This window comes from Columba livia, chromosome 17 (genome assembly GCF_036013475.1).
Source record: "Columba livia isolate bColLiv1 breed racing homer chromosome 17, bColLiv1.pat.W.v2, whole genome shotgun sequence".
Lineage (NCBI taxonomy): Eukaryota > Metazoa > Chordata > Aves > Columbiformes > Columbidae > Columba > Columba livia.
In genome coordinates, this window is record NC_088618.1 from 5,949,320 (window position 1) to 5,968,970 (window position 19,651).

The following is a 19,651-nucleotide window of genomic DNA, read 5'->3' on the forward strand; positions in this document are numbered from 1 at the left end:
TGCTACTGCTTGCCTGTGTTGTCACTTGACAATTCCCACAGAGGTGTCCCCTGTCACCGCTGACTGGCACTGACCCACCGGCACCTGCTCGATATGAGGGAAATAGGAATGTTTCAACACTTTTCTTGCTAGCATCAGTTATTCAAAATCACAAATAAGGAGAGACCAAGGGCAAGCGAGGAAGCCCTCTCCTCTTCTACTGCGGTTTAGTTTCCAAGGAGGAGCAAATAGGACTATTCTTCATTAATCTTTTGCTGCATCCCACAGTTCACCTTTGTTGTGACGTTCTTTTCCTGGGGAGGCCCAGGCAGGGGCTGTTCTTGGCCAGGACAGTCCCTGAGCAGTGTCCCCAGCCACTGCAATTGTACTTTGGAGGTTAAGCAGGGATTTAGCAAGTGACAACATGAAGAGCTACTTGCTCCTGCTGTCCCTTTCAGCCTCTTCATCCAAGTCTTTATCTACTGTCTTGTGATTTGGATGCTCCCTTCTTGCCCTGAATCTTGGATGGGATCCTAATGTTTGAGAGATGGGGGCTTTTCCTTTCCAGTCATGTACTCTTCTGGGACAATGCTTGATCTCAGTTGTGTTTTTCCTCATCTGTGTGACAGTTTGTTGCAGCTCCTTTTCTCGAGTCTCTCTGGGTTGGGTGTCTGTTTTCTGCCTTGGTCAGCACTCAGCAGTTTAAGATTAGCTTGCTGCAGGCGCTGTAGTTAATTAGCAGATGGTTTTCTCTTGCTCTCTCTCATTAATGCTCTTTGTTTCCTTTCTCCTGAGCTCACCAGTGCTGGTGCTGTGATTACCTGGTGTGGGTCCTACCTGGAGTCTTCTTGGGAGGGGTGTGGGATGCTGCATTTGCTAATTAAAACGCTCCTCTCCAACGTGCTGTGACCCACCTGAGGCCAGGACAGTGCCTGGCAGCCGCTGATGCTCCTCTCTGCCCTCTTGCAGTGCCCCAGGACCTGATGGACACCCCAGGTGCTGCTCTGCCTCCCATGTGGCAACCCAGCACCCGCAAGTCCTCCTGCTCCTCCTGCTCCCAGAGCGGCTCCTCGGACGGGGGCCCGTCCAACGGCTGCAGCCACGAGAGGTGCGACGGCTGCGCTGCTGCCTGCCTGGCGAAGCACGGGTGGGATCAAACCAGGGTTGCAGGGGACCTGGCTGGGTCGCTGAACTGGAGCGGTTATGGTGCAAGTGGTGTCTCCAGCCTTGCACTCAGCTCAGTGGTCCAGGGACCATTTGAAGGTGCCGGTGGGTCATGTCCAGGCTGAATGGTGGCTTGTCCCCTCCTCTGGGACATCTCAGCTGCTCTGTGGCTGTGTCCTGGCAGTGAGGATTGCTGCTCCCAAGCTGAGCAGAGGTCCTGTGGTGCAGCTCTGAGGGCAAAGCTTGGAACAGGGGCTGGGGACACTCTTGGGAGCATCTCCCCTCCTCACATCCAATGTGTCTGTGTTGGCAGAGCTCCGCTGAAGCTCCTGTGTGACAACATGAAGTACCAGATCCTCTCCCGGGCCTTCTATGGCTGTGAGTGCTTGTCATATCCACAATGCCTTGAGATGTGTGATGGGCAAGGGACAAGGTGCTGGGTGTCGGGCTGGGGGTGGTGCTGAGGGTGGTCCCAGTGGTATTGGAACCAGTCTGCATGCAGGGCGCTGTGTGCACGTGCTCAGGGTTGGGAGCAGACATCTGAACTCTGATTCTTGGAGTTCGGCCCAGCGACCTGCTGTGCTGGTGGTACCAGACAATGAGATGCTGACCTGTCCCAGTGGACTTGCTTGGCTGCATAGGCTGGGTGTAGCTTCAGAGTATCCTTCCAAGACCAGGTTCTTCAGAGCTCGCTCCTGTACCTCATGCTCATGGCTCCCCGAGCTCCCCAGCTAAACGTTTGCTTCTGCTTAATGCAGGGCTGGCCTATTGCAGACACCTGTCCACGGTGCGAACCCACCTGTCTGCGCTGGTCAACCACAACATCGTGTCCCCTGACGTGCCCTGCAATGCCAGCGCGGGACTGACGGTGGACATCTGGCAGAGATACCTGCAGGACAGCACGGTAGGGCAGTGCTCTCGAGAGATGCCACTTGTGGTGGGCTTGGGATGTCCAGGGCAGCATTGCTTAAGTGCCTGCAGCATGGTGAAGTAAAGCATTTTGAGAAGTTCTCCAAGAAGATAAGTCAGACAGGCTGTTCCAGGCTGCACAGAGCCAGAGCTCCCAGTCCTTGACAGGTGGGAGCCGGGGAATTCAGGCTGCTCTCCTTACCTTGCTTCTCTTGGGAGCCTGCCTGCAGCAGTGTCTGTCACCCTGAGTACCGTGATCTTGAGGGGTCCCAGCAGGCTGGCATGGCAGGGTAGCTGGGGGTGTGACCAGTGCCATGATCATGACATGCTCCTGGCACTCAGAGTCACAGCAGTGACCTCGAGTGACTTTCTGGCTATGGTGAACCAACATTTTCATAGAATCATTTCAGTTAGAAGAGACCCTCAGGATCATCGAGTCCAACCATAACCTAACTCTAGCACTAAACCATGTCCCTAAGAACCTCATCTAAATGCCTTTTAAACACCTGCAGGGATGGTGACTCCACCAGTGCCTTGGGCAACCTGTTCCAATGTCTGACAACCCCTTCCGTGAAGAATTTTTTCCTGATATCCAATCTAAACCTCCCCTGGTGCAACTTGAGGCCATTTCATCTTTTCCCAGCCCCAGCTCTCCTTAAGCCCAAGCAGAGATCTGAGAGATCATCTGCAATGGATGCCAGCGGGTTTGCGGGTGGTCAGTGTCTGGGCAGCTCTCTGGGTGCTGAAAGGTGGCACGGCCGGGCTGGGGCTGTCCCCTCATCTGCAGCTGATGGGCTGTGGTCCTGCTGGTGTCCACGTGCTGACCCACAGCTCTTCCCACAGAGCTACGAGGACCGGGAGCTGCTGCGGCTGATCTACTACGGTGGGATCCAGCACGAGATCAGGAAGGCTGTGTGGCCCTTCCTTTTGGGCCATTATCAATTTGGGATGACGGAGGCAGAAAGGAAAGAGGTTGGTACATGTGCAGCCGGCTCGGCAGCCTGGTGCATTGCATCGGTGTGCACTGGGTATTTCACAGCTCGAAGTGTCTGTATGTCAGAGTCCGCCCTGTGAACCCACCAGGTGTTGTGTCCCCTTTGTACTGTGGCTGTAGATCAGAGGTGGGAGAAAGACGCAGATAAACAAGAATTGATAAGACCAAGCTCCCCTGTGTGGCTGCTGATGTTCCCTGCCCTGCATACCTCTGGAAGGCAGCAAGGAGATGGATGGTCATTCTTCCATCCTAATGTTTGCGAGGTTTTGTGGGTCAGGCTCTGGCTGGCACCATGCAGAGAGATGGGTGACTTTGTCCCATCTAGCCATAGTTAATCTGAGCACGCACTTGTCTGTGCAGGGCTGTTTGGGGGTGCAGGAGGTGCTGGTTTCTGGCTCATTCTGGGCACCAAAACCCCTCTCTTTCTAACCGCTGCAGGCCGATGACCAGATCCGCACCTGCTACGAGCACACCATGGCGGAGTGGCTGGGCTGTGAGGCCATCGTCCGGCAGCGCGAGAAGGAGTCGCACGCAGCGGCTCTGGCCAAGTGCTCCTCCGGGGCCAGCCTGGATTCCCACATCCAGAGGATGATGCACAGGGACTCGACCATCAGCAACGAGGTGAGGGGGCTCGCGGGGGCTGTGCCTGTGCTGCAGCGAGGGATGGAGACACGGTTCTTGCTCTCACTCCTTCCCTGACCTCCGCTGCCTCTGTGCCTCATTGCTCACTGTAATTTGTGCGACTCAGAGCTGGAGCTTTCATACCTGTTCTCTTTCATCCGCTCTTCCGCAGTGTTAGCAGTAGGAGCAGACATCTCCCCCGGTACGACCCTGTTTTCCAAACTGTGTGGTACTGCACTGACCATGAGGTTTTGTCTGCAGCCAAGTGATGTATTTGACATACAACAAATCTGCTGTGGTTCTTGCAGCAGCCCTGCAGCTGTGCCCCCAGGCAGGGATGCTGGGCACAGAGGGTCTGACAGCTGGGGGGAGGGCAGGGGGTCACTCAGGACCCAAGAGCTTGTTTGTGGAGCCACATATCTGAATCCAGACACTCTCCCCAGTCCTGTGAAATGTTTCTTGTGGGTATTTCTGGAGAACAAGAGAAATTCGTCACTCGGTTTGCACTCCCAGTGCACATCAGGATTAGCTCCTTGCTGTCTGTGTTGAAGTAGGGGAGTGAGGGAGCCCATGTGGGACAGGTCAGGGTCTTCTTGGCTCCTTCTTCCATCAGCTGCTCAGCACAGGAGCTGCTGCCTGTGGGCAGGAGGATTTGAGCGGCTCTAGGACTGATGGGGAAGGAACCTGTGGGGCTCGGGGCAGCCTTGATACGCTGTCACACCGTGGGACAGAGGTGGACACTGCGCTCTGTGGGACTGGCAGTGTAGTGAGGAGTTAGATCCACAGCCAGACCAAAGGGTGCGGAGGGAAAAGCCTGCTAAAGGAGAGGCAGTCCTGGGAACAGTCTGGGAATGTTTCCGTGGGGTTTTCTCCTTGGAGCAGAACCCGTTGTGGCAGAGCCAGCAGTGCTGGGTTGTCTGACCTTGTGCTGCCACACTGGAGGTGAACAGAGCCTGAGCCAAAAAGGGCCAGGTAGGTCCAACACCGGAGACTTCATCTGGTTTCCTCTGGGGAGTTTGTGTGGATGCTTTTGGCAAGAGATGAGCTCAGCCTCGATGCGAGCTACATGTGTGTACACAGAGGCAGAGCTGCAGGGACGGCAGGTCTCACCTGCGGTCTGTGCCAGAGCTGGTGACACAGCTACCACTGGGGACAAGCAGAGGTGGCTGCACTGCTGGTGTTGCTGAAGCCCCAGGAATCGTCCCCATCCCCACAGCATCTCCGCTGTGGTTCTTTATTTGCCTGTTCCAGGAACACGCACTAGGAGGGGAGCTGGCAGTTAATCCGTGCAGAGGTTCACCCTTTTCCCATCTCAACCTGAAATTTCCTGTTACAAAACGCTCCCATGGCAATGGAGGAAAACTGTCGCCCTTCCTCTCTCCATCAGAGCCCTGCCCCGCAAACACCCACAATGCTGGGTGGGGACAACGCCTGCTGCCTTCCCAAAGTGCTTCTTAAAACCCCATTGTTTGTGCCTGATGTCATTGCAATCTCTGTGCACTGCGCTACAATAAGGCTGGCACTGGGACGGCACAGATAACAGGGAAGATTTGTTCGTAAGGGAAAGCTGGTTGCTCAGAGGGAATCCAGGACAGAGCACTGAACTGGTGGCTGGAAAGCCCGACTCTTCCTTCTGTGCTTCAGCTGGGAGCCAGAAAAGGGTGCTGTTGGCTTTGAGAGGGTGTTGAGAGGTTGAGGGGTTTTGAGAGGGGCTGCCTCAACTGGAGCTGGCTTAAAACATCAATATTTGTCCTTTAAGAAAAGGAAAAAAAAATAATATGCTTGGAGGGATTGTTTTATAGCCCGTGACTTCATCGTTTATGTAAACTAAGATGGGGTGAGCCTCATTGCTGCCAAATTAGGACAGAGATTTGTAGAAATTTGCACTCCAGGGAGACAGCGTGACGTCTCTGAAGGCCAGAAGAAAGCAGCTCCTTTCAGACCCAAACGCGCAGTGTTTGAACAACTGGATTGGCCTGGGACTTTGTTTTTTGTCATCTTCTCCAGCAGTAAATGCCATTGTCAGGCTGAGCAGGGTGCTGCCCGTGTGACAAATCTGCACAGCAGAGTCGATGTGACCTGACGATCTTTCAGGGGTCCAACATAAGAACTTTATCAGACACATTTTCTGCTTGTTCTTCACATGCAGATGTGCCCACGTCTGGTAGCGTGGCCTGAGCGCCCCCGCTTTCTCCCAACACCGTTCTCTTTGCCTTTCACTGGCCTTTTCCCTCTCTCTTGCAGTCTTCGCAGAGCTGCAGCTCCGGCCGCCAGAATCACCCCCGGCTGCAGAGTGACTCCAGCTCCAGCACGCAGGTGAGCGCCCGCACAGTGTCCCCTCCTGCTCCTCCAGACACCAGCCACCGACAGCACAGGGCTCTGCCCTGCCTTGTGGTGCCCCTGGTCGATAATCATCATGATTTCTGGCAAAAAAAAAAGCGATAGTTGGAGGAGGTAAATGACTCAAACCTGCCTCTGGAGCCACTAAGGTCAGAGCTGCTTGGTGGTGTTTAATGTTCACCAGGCTCGAAGGACCAGCCCCCATGTGGCCTTCACACTTGAGGACCCTTGGCTGCCCCAAGTGTTTGTGATCATGTGTTTAACCAACCTGTTTAAATGACATTGTGCCCAATGTACACGGTGTTTCAAAAAGATGGACCAAGCTTGAAGTTAAACCCTGTGGCTCTTCCTTGTGGGGATATGCCAAAGACTGTAGAGCATTTATAAAAAGGTTACTAAAACTTGATAACCCATTAAACCATTTGTGAATTTGTGTATAATTGTATCATGGTGCCATCGTGAAATATACTGCTTCAAAATTGGGCCCATCTTTTTAAAACACCATGTATTATGCTGAATAAAGCAGAGTCCTTTGGAGCAGAGACTGTGGGCTCCAAGTTGTGCAAAGGCCCAAAAAGTGAGCTTTCTTCCACTGATGTTTCAATGAGTATATAGAGCAGATCTTTCCCCTTCCAGCTGTTGGGAACATGGGCGTTATGTCCCCAACAGCTGCATTTGCACCTGTTGGGGATGTAACGCTTGTGTTCCCAACGCTTTGCTGAATGCAAAGGGTTTTCTTGCTCATATGTGTCCCTCTGCTTGTGCTCTGCAGGTGTTTGAATCTGTTGATGAAGTGGAACAGACAGAAACAGATGCTCAACTGGAAGATGGCAAACCAAGCAAGATCCCTAACGGGACTGTTCCCAATGGCACATGTTCCCCTGATTCTGGCCACCCCTCTTCCCAGAACTTCTCCATCGCGTCGGGTTTCTCGGAGCGCAGCTTCAGCAATGAAGACAGTGCCCTGGAAACCAATAAATCCTCTGCAAGCTCGCAGGGAAAGGCCGGTGGGTCTGACGTGCCAGCTCCACAGGACACAGATAATGCTTGGCAGGAGGAGAAGCTGCAGGGCCAGGACAGCCTGGAAGGGGAATTTTCCACTGGTGGCAGCATGGATTTTGTTCCTGTGAGTGAGAGCTCGGCAGGGGTCCTGCGTGACCGCGATGCTGTGGCCCTGACGGTGGTGGAGAGCTGGGCAGACAGCGAAGCTGAAAAGCAAAGCTTGGTGGAGAGCGAAGATAACCTTTCCGAGGAGCCCGAGATGGAGAGTTTGTACCCGCAGCTGGATTCTCTGGCTGTAGCTGATCTGGCCAACAGTGAAGCATCTGCTGTGTCCTCGACGGGTGTCACCTACTCTGTAAGTATGTCCTTGTTCACCAGGTGGGTTTCTTCCTGGGTGTCCCACTATTTACCTGCATTTACCCCGCAGCTGTGTGGACAGGGGCTCTCCACCTTCCACCCAAACTCTGCCCTGTCTCTCCATTGCCTTCGCAACTTTCTTTTTTGGCTTTTATTTGAAAACAAATCAACTTGGCTTTTGTTCTGGGCAGCCAGAGCTACTGGACATGTACACGGTGAACCTGCACCGCATTGAGAAGGATGTGCAGCGGTGTGACCGCAACTACTGGTACTTCACCCCTGCCAACCTGGAGAAGCTCCGCAACATCATGTGCAGGTGGGAAGGAGGGTGGGGGTCCAGGTGGGGCTCCTGCCAGCCCTCCCTGCAATGTGAACAGGCTCCTCACACTGGTGGTTGGTTTCCCTGAATTCACCTTGAGGCTGGAGCCCCAAACTTTGTTCCAGTTACTGAGTTTTGCGTCCTTGACTTTCTCCCTCAAATCCCCTCATCGCGCCCCATCCCCGGAGACATCCCAGGCCAGGCTGGACGGGGCTCTGAGCAACCTGAGCTGGTGAAGATGTCCCTGCTCATGGCAGGAGTTGAACTGGATGAGCTGTGAAGGTCCCTTCAACCCAAACTGTTCCATGATTCTCTGATCCCAGAACTGGGGCCACAGCTCTGAGGACCCCACAGTTACCAGACTGAGGAGTCCAGCCGTGACCGACCGCTGTGAGTCTGGGTTGTTGGCCAAAGCAGAGGCCTCACAGGGCTGCCCAGCCATGCTGCCTCTTGGGCCCAGCCCAGTAGCTCTCTGGAACATGTCCGGAACATGTTTTAATGAGGATTAGTCTGCAGAGCTGTAGTGCTAATGAAAAGGTGCCTGAAGCGGTCCTGTGGTTGGTGCTGACCCAGGAGACAGCAACTCCTGGTGCGTTTCTGGTTCTCTTTGCTTAGTCCCTGTGACTGAGAGGTGTCTGTGTGACAGTCACCGACTCCGACCAGCTCCAGCTCAGCTGTGGCTGCTTCAGGGGCAGTGAAGGCTAAAATATTATTACTCATCTTGCAAATATGAGGAGAAGCTGCTGTTTCATTAGAGCTGTCACTTTATCTGACAGCCGGAGTTGGAGATCTCTGCTGAGATAAGACCTACAATACAGCAGATTTTTGGAAGGCTAGCGGGCAGGAGGATGGAAAAGATTGTTCCCTTGTGCCAGCAGTGGATCCGAGTCCTTTCTGAACACATTTTAATTTGCTACCAAATATGGGAAGATATTCTGCTGGGTCTGGGAAGGCAAAGCAGGGAATATCGTGTAGAGAGAGCCAAGAGGATGAACCGAGGGGGGAGAATGGGAGATAAATTAACAAATTCTACCAATCTCTGCCCTGTGACCTGTGCTTTTTGATTTATTTTTTCCCATGCAATGGCCATGGCCATTGTTGTCACTTGTACGTGACACGGGAAGGGCTCACAGGTCACTTTTCCTGCTCTCTCCCACAGCTACATCTGGCAGCACATTGAGATCGGCTACGTGCAGGGGATGTGTGACCTGCTGGCCCCTCTCCTGGTCATCCTGGATGACGGTGAGTGGGTGGCTTTGCTCCACTGTCCCCATAGCTTTATTTGGGGGAGGATCTGTGGGGCTGGCGATGGCCCTTTGCAGCAGGAGGGTCTCATTGTGAGACGTGTGGAGCTGCTGGTGGCAGGATCTCGTTTGTCCGTGATACTGTCTGACTCCCAGGGGCCCAGCCTGGGAACAGCGGGTACCTTTTGCAGTGCAAAGTGTGTTTCTGAGGCCAGACTCTGCTGCTCTGTGTGTGTGGAGCAGGGAGGGATGTTCCTGCTGGTTGCCCAGAGAGGTGGTGGATGCCCCATCCCTGGAGACATCCCAGGCCAGGCTGGATGGAGCTCTGAGCAACCTGAGCTGGTGAAGATGTCCCTGCTCATGGCAGGCGTTGGACTGCGTGAGCTCTGAAGATCCTTTCCAACCCAAACTGTCCTATGGTTCCTGCCATGGGGGTGCAGGGGGGGAAGCAGCGGTGTCCGTGCAGCCCCAGGTGACTCTCGCTCTTCCCTACACAGAGGCTTTGGCTTTCAGCTGTTTCACTGAGCTGATGAAGAGGATGAATCAGAACTTCCCCCATGGAGGAGCCATGGACACCCACTTTGCCAACATGCGATCTCTGATCCAGGTAGGGGGGTCGGACACCTCTCAAACCAGAGGGGAAAAGCTATTCTTGGGATGGGGGTCTCAGCAGGACTGAAAGCTCTCAGTGGTGGGGAGCAGGGAGCTGTAAAGAGAGCCTGGAGTAATGTGTGCTGGGATTGCAGAGGAGGGAGAAGCTGGGTGGGAGATGCAGTAGGAAAGCAGTGGGAATGGAGAAAGGCAGGCGGAGGAGTGGCCTCATGTGCAGCGCTGAGCTTCCTTTTGCTTTTCTTGGCAGATTCTGGACTCTGAGCTCTTCGAGCTGATGCACCAGAATGGTGACTACACTCATTTCTACTTCTGCTACCGATGGTTTCTCCTGGACTTCAAGAGAGGTGTGTGCTGGGAGGGAAGGCGAGCTCTGCCCCACTTCCACGCTTCTCCATGCGCTCCACAACTTCATTTGTCTGTGCTTAACTTTTTACCTTGTGTTCCTGTTTTGCTTTTCCCTGGTAGATTTGTGGCTGACTTTTCTGTCTAGATGCAGAACCTGTTGTTCCGGCGCTGCTGGTGAGCTGCTCCTGGCTTTGTGTCCTGAAGCCTGTGCCACCTGCCGCAGGCCAGAATATTTCTCTCTACAGATGACTAACTTATTGCTTCCAACTGGAACAGGTTCTTGTGGAAAGAAACCACCCAGCGTGTCTTCCCAGTGCTGCTGTGAGCTCTGCGAGTCAGGAGAATTGCAAACCCCTGGCTGGTGCAGTAACTGCTGGACTTTTCCTTCTGTTAACAGAGCTGGTGTACGACGATGTGTTCGCCGTCTGGGAGACCATCTGGGCAGCTGCGCACGTGTCCTCTGCGCACTATGTGCTCTTCATAGCTCTGGCGCTGGTAGAGATGTACCGGGACATCATCTTGGAGAACAACATGGATTTTACAGACATCATCAAGTTTTTCAACGGTACAGCTCGTGTTCTGTTGGGCAGGATTTGTAGCGGCTGCTGAGATGCGGGCAGCACGTGTCTGACTACAGATGGTCATGTCTGGGCTATACTGGTAGATGTTTAAAACAGAGCGGGGTATGGTTGTGCAGCACTGAGAGCTGTGGGGCTGGGGGACGCCTTGAGGCGCCGGGCTGCTTGGGTCTCACCTCCCTGCGTTCTGTCTCTGTGTTCCAGAAATGGCTGAGCGGCACAACACCAAGCAGATCCTGAAGCTGGCCCGGGACCTTGTCTATAAAGTCCAGACTCTGATTGAGAACAAATGAAGGACGTGGGGAAGATGAGGCATCTAGATGAAGAGCCAGGACTCCCCTTCGATGCTTCCTCCCCTTCTCCTTTTTCTCCGAGTGCCACACCTGTGGAAATAAGGTAGTTGGACACGTGCTGCTGTCTTAACTGAAGTGCCCTCAGCTCTCCAATGGTCAGTGGTAGCTCCAGGGGTCCTGGCTCAGATCTTTGCAGCCTTCCTCAGTGACTTAACCAAAGATCTGTACAGTTGCATTTTACTGCTGGGGACTTGCTTTGGAAGCAGGACCCAGGCAGTGGCTCCTTTGCCTTCCTGCAGCAGCAGGGCAGCCCATGTGGTTACCACCACAACTGCTGTGGCATGGCCAGCATCCCAGCTCGGAGCTGCCAGCTCTCCTCGGGGCCGATGGGCTGTGCAGCCTTTGTTGTGAGGAAATAAAGCTGCTGCCTTGGGCAGCCGTTCCCCATGGCCTGGGGAAACCAGCCAGCCCCGCGAGCCTGGGCAGGCCAGGGGTGCTGCCAGTACACTGATCCTTACTGACACATGAGGTTCTGCCAGTAACAGAGAGGGACTTTGATCACAGAAATTCCTCTTCTTTTGATCTTGTCCCTCAATGCCTAGCATCTCATTTAGTATATATATATATTTTTTTTAGGGCTCTGTTCTCTCCCTGGGATTTTTTGTGTTGTTTGTTACTACAATATGTGAGCACACAAGAGTTTCAGCTCTGGATGGATTTTCAGAAGAGCTCCAAATTCAGCACTGGGTTTTTCTTTCAAAACCCAGCCTCTGTAATGCTCTCTGAACACTGAAAAGTCTGGTCCTAACCTCCTCTGGGAACTCTAGACTTGATGTTTTCCTGCCTGCCTTACTCTCGCTGCTTGTGTCAGCGGTCTGGTCTCCCTGTTGTTCCTCTGTCAGGGGAGAGCTCCTCGGAAGGCAAGTCAGAGCTCCCCACTTCAGTGACCGTCCTGGCTTTCCCTCTGAAGGTGCCCGTCTGTTCCTCTGTTCATTAAAAGACCAGCTGCTCAGAGCCAGACAGTGCAAACACCACTTGGTGCCTGCGGGTTTTCTGTGTGCTTCTGGGGCTGCAAACCCCCTAAGTCCACCGAAAGTCTCCAGTTAGGTCTTGCTGAGCTTCTTTCACATACCTGTGAAGAGGAAAACAGCCTGAGTGGTCTTTGCTTTTGGAAGAAGCATTTCTGCAGCCCCTTTTCCCGCAGCAGCCCCCAGAACCTGTGGCACGAGGTGCCTCCCCAGCGGGAGAGCTGAGCTGCTGTGTCCGGCTGCGGCTGCACTATGGCGGGTTTGGATTCATTTTTCAACTCAGGTAAAACCCATAAAGGGAAAGGAGAGGTGCAGGTTGTTGGTAGGTCTGGTTCAGCCAGGGAGGGCTTTGTCCTGGCCACAGGATCCTGCCATGGATGTGTCCTTCCAGCAGCAGGGAAACGCTGAGTTGTAGCTCTCGATAAGGGGACTTCCTCTCAAGTTTTGCTGCAAAAATCTGTGTTCCCCCTCCATGCAATGTGTGACGTGTGTGTGCCCTCCTCCTCCCCTCTGCAAGATAAGGCCCTGCTCTTCTCTTGTTGTTGGAGTGCTGCTCACCAGGAGGGAAAAGGGGCCCTTCCCTTCTTCTGTGGAACATCTGTGTGTGCTGTGTTTTGTATTTACTTATGGCATGTGTCAGATGTTGCTTGTGGGAAAAAAAAAACCCACAGATGTAGATCTGCAGGAGAGAAAACTGCTGCTTCAGGAAAGTTCTGCAGAGCGTGGGGTGGCGGTTTGCAGGTTCAGGGCAGATCAGCCCGTCTCTGCAGCGCTGGGACACAGAGGCGGCCGCTGGAAAACCCAGGGGCCGGCGGTGTCCCCTGAGCCCGTGGGGAGCAGGACTGCAGAGGGGACAGCGATGGGGAACCTTTGGCTTGTCAGAGTCCCGACAAGGAAATGTGTACCAACAACCTAGGCAATTCTTTGAAGCGATTTTCTGCATTAAATCTCCAAAGAGCGCTTGGTCTGTAGCAGCACAGCAAACAGAGGCATTTGAGCGTCACATCTGCTGGTTTGTGTGTCAATCTCTCATCTTCCCACAAAGCAGAGTGAAAAGCTCGTGCCCTCCCTGCCAGGCTGTTCATGTCCCCTCTGGGTCAGTCTGCCTGCATCTCCTTCTCTAAAGGAGATGTGTCCTGATTTTGAGGGGCAAGAACCAATAGCTCAACTTCAATACAGTCTTATCAAGCAACATTGCTGACACTTTATCTTTCAAGCTTCTGGTTTTCCTTTCTTGGTTTTCAAACAAAAACAGCCAAGAAACTCTGCACAATATTTGCTGTCTGTATTAACTGAGAGTGTCTTTGGGCCGCTCAATAGCAGTGTTTTTTGAATAACTTCTGGGGGGAAAAAGTATTTATTTATTGTACGTTACTGTATGTCCTTGTATACTGAAATGTGTGAGTGTGTGTTGTTATGCAATTGGAGATATATCTTTTCAATGTTCTTTACAATATCTTGTAAATGTTTACCAGAAAATTGTGTCTATATATTATATATATATACATACAGTATAGAGAGAAAATATGTGAATTAAGTGGGTTATTTTTTGAGGGGGAGAAGAAATCTTTTGCTTCTGAGAACTGTGTGGTTTCTATAGCACCTATTCCCTGACGTGCCGATCTGTCCCTGTACTGTGAGAGTTGTTCTGGTTCAGCAACGGGAACCTCAGAGCAGAACCACCATCGTGAGCTCAGCTCGGCTTGACTTTAGTTCTGACTTTAAAACTGGAAAAGGAGGAGGAAAAAAGGAGGAACTGGGCAGTTAAATCTGCTAAAATTTAAGCAAAGGTTCTTGTAGTGCAGCTGTTCCTGGGCCTTCCCCTGCCTGCCTCTGCCCCTTTGCCAGATCGCCCCAAGGGAAAGCATTATTGTGGGGTTTTGGCAGTGTGGATCCCCACAATTTCTCAGATCTCTGTGGATCCCCACAGCATCCCAGATCTCTCTGGATCCCCACAATGTCTCAGATCTCTGAGTCCTCGCAGTGTCCCAGATCCGTGTGGATCCCCACGATGTCCCAGATCCATGTGGATCCCCGCAATGTCCCAGATCCCTGTGGATCCCCATGATGTCCCAGATCTCTGTGGATCCCTGCAACGTCCCAGATCCCTGTGGATCACTACGATGTCTCAGATCCCTGTGCAGCCGCAGATCCACCTGTTTCCCCGGGAGGAGAAGCCTGTCGCAGGGGAATGTTGCCCATATACAGTCATCATGTCTGGCTCCTCGGGGAGGGGAATGTCTCATCCAGCAGCTCTGTGCAGCTGAAATCTGCCCCGTGCAATGGCGCTGTGAGCCAGGGCCAATACTTAGCCTGCTGTTCTTCGCTCTGGGGCAGCAGACACTCCTGCATCCCCCCTGGGCGCAGGGGTTTGCGTCCCGCTCGCCCCCAGCCCGTGTTCTCTGCTCCGGGTCGCTCCAGAGCTGATGAAGGATGGAGCCCCCGGGCTGAGCTGCTGCATCTGCAGAGCTGTGGGTTTCACACTTCGTCTTTTCTTAGAGCTGCTCAGCTCCCAGATAACCCTGGTGTGTTTAAATACAGCAAATGTTTCTGTCCTGGCTCCTTGTTCCCCTGAGGGAGCGACTCATGGATTCTCTTTCTGCATTTGAGCTTTCTGCCGATGCACCTTACAAACTAACTCTTGGTACGCGTCTCTTAGCGTTACTCATGCAAACCTTCCGGAAGTTCTCTTTGTTCTGAAATGTGGGGTGTTTGTAGGAGTTTTTCTCTTACTGTGTTGAGTCTCTGAATTGCTTTGCTATTAACATTTTTTGGTGGAGACTGAAAGGGTTTTTTTGCGTGGGAACTTCTTGCTGCCACCCTGTTCTCGTCTCGTCCAGTCTCTTATGTTTTGAACATCCTTTAACGCATCCAAATATACCTTCTATTTTAACCAAAGCCAGCAGTAGAAATGCAGGGATCAGCAGCCAGTGTCCCTGATCAGGAAAAAGCAGATAATGAGAAATGACTGTTCTTGAGACGGTAGCTTGGAATCACACTTCTACTGAGCCCTTCCCCAAATCCCACTTTGGAGACACAAACCTTGTGGTGGGCTGATTGCAGAAAGCAATTTATGGGATGAGATTCTTCTTATTCTTCTCTATTTATTTGCTTATTTTAATCTGGCTGTCTGGTCTTTTTTCTTCTTTTTCCTTTTTCCTCCTTCCTTTTCTTTCCCTTTTACTTTAAGTAGCTGGCTCATTCTCTGCACTGGGAGCCACTGTCACAAACAGTCCTCAAAACAGACACGGGGCCAATTTCGGGATTCTCATCACATAAGTTTGCTTTTGAAAATACAACATCTTAAATTGCTGCTCTCTGCTGTGGCATCGCTGTTGGGATGCTGGTGGCCTCTCAGCCCCTTCATCAGTGGGGCCAAAATGATTGTCATTTCGTCAAAACTTCTGTCAAATATTTTTCACTCCATTTGGGAATTTCCAGTAGCACCGAGCAGTTCTGGGCACATTTTCAGCATTTTACTATCACGTGAGCACAAACTGATGGCGAAAGAGCACAAGTTACAGATGAAGCGACAATTTTCTAGCAATATGGAAGGGTTGTACCCCTCACCAGAACCAGTTTTCAGAAATTCTTCTCAAGTTTTCAGATACCCTGAAGCAGATAAAATTCCATTTACCGTTGCCTGCGATTTCAGGCACCCCGATGATTTAACCAAAAGTCGTTACCTTTGTTGCCTTCCCTCAACTGAACACGTCACTGATTCAGGCACGTGAAGCCTTTGTGGTCCCTGGTCACACCACATTTATGTTTATTCGTGGCAGTTGTTGTGGTGCCATAGTGCGTTTCTACAGCTTGGAGTGTTTGGATTTCTTCTAAACTTTGCCCGTATCCTGAATTTCCTGGAGAATGTAAGATGTTGGAATAGCCATAGCGGTCCCTTAATACGTGTCTCAGTTTAGATTAGCGGTAAGCATATTCAACCATAAATTCCCATTCAGTAGTTTAATAACTTCCTTGTTTAAATGGATTTTGCACATGGAGGCTGAGCCGGGAGCCCAGAGACGGAGCTGCAGGTGACAGTCCCTGGTCTGTGTCCGGGGGCGATGGCTCTCATGCCACTGGCACGTGGTGGGTCTGTGTCCCGTGTGACACGTGGCAGGGACGGCGTTAAGTGCCGCTGAAGAGGGAGGTGGCTGGAGAACGGCCGCTTCCCATCAGCTCTTTTTGAAAGGGGTAAAAAGCACCATTTATATATATATAATTTTTTTAATAAGTCAATGTTAAAATTTAAACTATGCACAAGATCTCAAAAAGTAAAACAAGTCCATGGGAGTTTGAAGAATCGGTGTGGCTGCACTGCCAGGGAAGATAAAGAATTGCAAATCCTGATGCTGAGACAGTAAAAGTTTTATTTTCATAACTACTTAAATTCTCAGAAGTTCAGCCTGTTTTAAGAGTGATTCCCAGGAGCCAGGGAAGGAGGGAGCTGGTTTTCACGAACAGAATTAATGGAAACTTGTTGAAAATCCAACTCAGATGTGACCTTAGACCCGTGATTGTCACTGCCCCGGTGCCGGGGTGTGTTCTGGAGAGCTCAGCAGGGTGTGGGGTGACGCTGGGCTGTCACCTGCTGTGACCGGCGTGGGGGTGACAGGGACCACCATGGGACACGGGGTTATGAATGTATCTGATGTACCGGCATTAGACTTTTATTTTGCCCTACACTGAATTGCTGCTTTTACATGTTGGATGCCATTTTGGTCTCTGGGAGTTGCTCTATTTGAGCTTAATGAGCACTACAGCTTTTAATATATTTGTAGAAGTGCTGCTAATGTTCTTAGATTATTTGAATTCCACACTGTGGTATAATATCTGTTTTATATTATTTTATCCATGCTTTTGGTTTTTATGTAAACTGTTCCTTATTGTTGTTCAGAAAGAAAAAATAAAGCTCTATTCTCTATGGTTAATGTATTTTCAAATCAATAAAATCTTGGTTGTTCTTTAAAGCTGCGCCGTCAATGGCAAACGTGGAGCATCCTGAAAAGCAGAAACGCTGCTCCTGAGAGCAGAGGGGGGGATGTGCTGCCCCCCAAAATGCTTTTGTTTATGGGGGAGCAGTGGGATGCTTGGTGCTGTATCCGTGTTTTGAGGACAGATCTCAGAACGCCTGCTGCGTGTTCCTAGAGAAACCGTTAGTAGTTTTTAACGAGCGCTTAAAGCCACAGCAAGATAACCAGGCCTGGTCTGGAAGAAGCTGCTCTCGTTGCTGAATACACCTCGGTAACTGCTCACTGGTGCCGTTAATGAAACAGCGATTCCAGGGAAGTTAATCTGTCAACCCAGAGCTGGGACACGCTGGTGATTTCTTGTATGTGTGTGTGATCCTTTTCTGACACAGGTGGGGTGTGCGGAAGGCAAGTGCTCTTTGGAGCAGCGTAAAATGACCTTGGACTTGATCTCATCAGCTTGCCTTGGTATTTCCTGGGTCTCTCTCTAGACCTTTGAACGGGCAGCGATGTGACAGGCGGCCGCGCTTTGCTCGCTGGAGCTGTGCGGGTAACGGCAGTGACGGGGTTTTCATTAAAAAACGCCAGGATGATGAGAGGAGAGCTGGAGGACGAGCTGCTGGCGGGTCCCTGCCTGCAACCAGGGCTGGCACTTGTCATCGCCGTGACACCAGACGCTTGGTGGGTGCTCATGGGGGTCCCAGCCCTCCCCAGGGAGGTGTCACCCGTGGGAGCGGGGACAAAGCGAACCCTGACCCTGGCAGTGCTTGTCCATCAGCCACCTTAGCGATGTTGTGCTTGGTGGTTCCTGAGCAGGTTTGCATCAGCCTGAGTGACGGGTTTTAAACAGCTCCAACCAAGTTTAAATGCGTTTCTAAAAATGGGATGGAAGTGAAAGCAAGACTGGATACTAGCTCCAGATTCCTGCCTCTACATACTTATGAGAAGAGGCTTAATTAAATAAAACCTGGTATTTAATTAATCCTTAATATGTTTGCTTCTTGGGGCATGTTTGTTCTAATGGCACAGCACCAGTTTTTAGCGTAGGGTAATTGATTGCCAAGGAGCTCACAGTTAAGAACTTCAAAAGGCTGATGAAGACACTCCCCAAACGCGCATAGTTTGCAAAATGTCAGGGTGGGATTCAGCCAGCCCTTGCAAATGTGTTAATTACCTGATATTAATTGGCAAGCTAATCATTAGAGGCCAGGTCCCTGACATGCAAGAGCAGCAACGCTCAGTATTCATGGTGTGGAGAGACTGGCAAAAATCCTGCTGTTTAGATGGAAAAAAGTAAACGATCCTAAAAGTGAAATCCATTAATTTTTAACTTGGCATACTGTCTCATAAAAGTAGATATCCCGAGGTTGTGCTTTGAAGCGCACTTAGGTTGGAACAGCCAGTGATGTTTCCATAGGAATTGCCGCATCCTGACAGCGGAGAAAACAACCACCTGCAAAGCAGCTCCCGAGCGGTACGAGTGTTCTGTCCGCTGCAGGACGAGGACCCGTTCCTAGTGCTGAGCACCGGGCTGCAAACACGGGCACTGCACCGATGCCGGAGGGTGCTGGCAGCCCCAGGATTTGCCATGGTCCATTTGGATCCTGTGTTGCCAGTCCGAGCCCTTCGGCGGCTGCCCGTGTGAATGCAGCAACTGCAGCTGACAAACCCATTTGCCGTGGCACATCCCCAGGGCAGCTGGTGATGGTGGCTGACGGGGTCGGGGCAGCTGAGGGCTGTGCTGGTGACCGCGGCTCCAGCTCTGGTCCCAACCACCGTCCCCGCAGAGCCTCGGCCGTGGCCGCAGCAGCCAGGAAGGACCAGGCGTATTTATAGCACATCGTTAACGTGCGTGAGTGAACACGTTAAATCTCAGCACAAACAAAGCACTTCCAGCCTAAACATTTACTCCTGTTGAGGTCTGCTCTGGCCTGTTAACACCTCTGGCTACACATCAAGGTGTTGTAACATGTATTTCAGAGGTGCCTTTTTTCTCAGGAAAATAAAGCCTGGCTAGAAAGGCTTAACCACACCTGGGTGAGCAATACCTGGGCAAGACCTTTGCACAGCCTAGTTTGCACCAGTACAGCACGGTTTGCACAGACACCAGTAACTCATCTTGGTCCCCAGAGCTGTGCAACAGGGACAGGCTTTGCCAGCCCAGAATTTGGAGTCCCCTTTTGCTTGACTGGTGTGTGGTGGCTGTGATGGAGCTATTCCTGCTCTGCTGTTTCCCATGGATGTACCTCACAGCCATGAAAAATAAGCTCAGATACAGAAGCCAAAGGAGTAGTGACGTATTAAGCTGTTTCTTAAGGACAAGGAAGTCAAGTGCTTTATCCTGGAGTACTTCTCAGAAAGTGAAAGCATTTCTGCAGCACTTTTATCTGCTGCATTAGAATTATATTTATCAGAAGGCTCTGAACTATGATAATGCACAAACTGAGATGATCTGTGCTGGTTTAGACAGAATTAACTGCATTTGCCAAGGAGCTTCCTGGAGTTCAGTGAGGCTGTTGGGGAACAAGATGCTTTCATCGCTGCGAGGGGGGTTTGGGGTTCAGTGCATGGTCTGTGGTTTAGTGACTGAGCTAGCTGTTGGGTGAAGAAGTTTATTCGAGCTTTTATTAGTTCAGCAAATGGAACAAAGACACTCGCCTTTATCACTTTGACTCACAACGTGTTGTTGTTGGCCGAGTTACAGGAGCGCGAGCTGAAATCTGAGTCACCCTTCTGCTGGGGAAAACAAAAACAGACTCCCAGGAAATCTGCCTCCCTTTGTTCCCACCACAGTCCCCCCACGTCTGACCATGTGCCGGGTGCTGATAGCACAGGGTGGGTCCCGACCGGGACCGTGTCCTCACCCCAATCAGGGAGGCAAAACCACCAGGGATTA

General features: G+C 51.7%; 1 protein-coding gene across 6 annotated transcripts in view; it reads left to right on the forward strand.

Moving 5' to 3' along the window:
* Window positions 1-16,716, forward strand: part of SGSM1 (small G protein signaling modulator 1) — a 37,433-nt gene extending 20,717 nt beyond the window's left edge. For all 6 annotated transcript variants that reach the window (XM_065033598.1, XM_065033599.1, XM_065033602.1 and 3 more), the window contains 13 exons: window positions 949-1,087; window positions 1,457-1,521; window positions 1,902-2,047; window positions 2,896-3,024; window positions 3,485-3,667; window positions 5,912-5,983; window positions 6,780-7,364; window positions 7,558-7,682; window positions 8,845-8,927; window positions 9,427-9,536; window positions 9,789-9,885; window positions 10,284-10,451; window positions 10,669-16,716. In XM_065033598.1, coding sequence (XP_064889670.1) covers window positions 949-1,087; window positions 1,457-1,521; window positions 1,902-2,047; window positions 2,896-3,024; window positions 3,485-3,667; window positions 5,912-5,983; window positions 6,780-7,364; window positions 7,558-7,682; window positions 8,845-8,927; window positions 9,427-9,536; window positions 9,789-9,885; window positions 10,284-10,451; window positions 10,669-10,757 — 1,991 coding nt within the window. In that variant the 3' untranslated portion in view covers window positions 10,758-16,716. The remainder of the gene's footprint in view (window positions 1-948; window positions 1,088-1,456; window positions 1,522-1,901; window positions 2,048-2,895; window positions 3,025-3,484; window positions 3,668-5,911; window positions 5,984-6,779; window positions 7,365-7,557; window positions 7,683-8,844; window positions 8,928-9,426; window positions 9,537-9,788; window positions 9,886-10,283; window positions 10,452-10,668) is intronic.
* The last annotated feature ends 2,935 nt before the right edge of the window (window positions 16,717-19,651 follow it).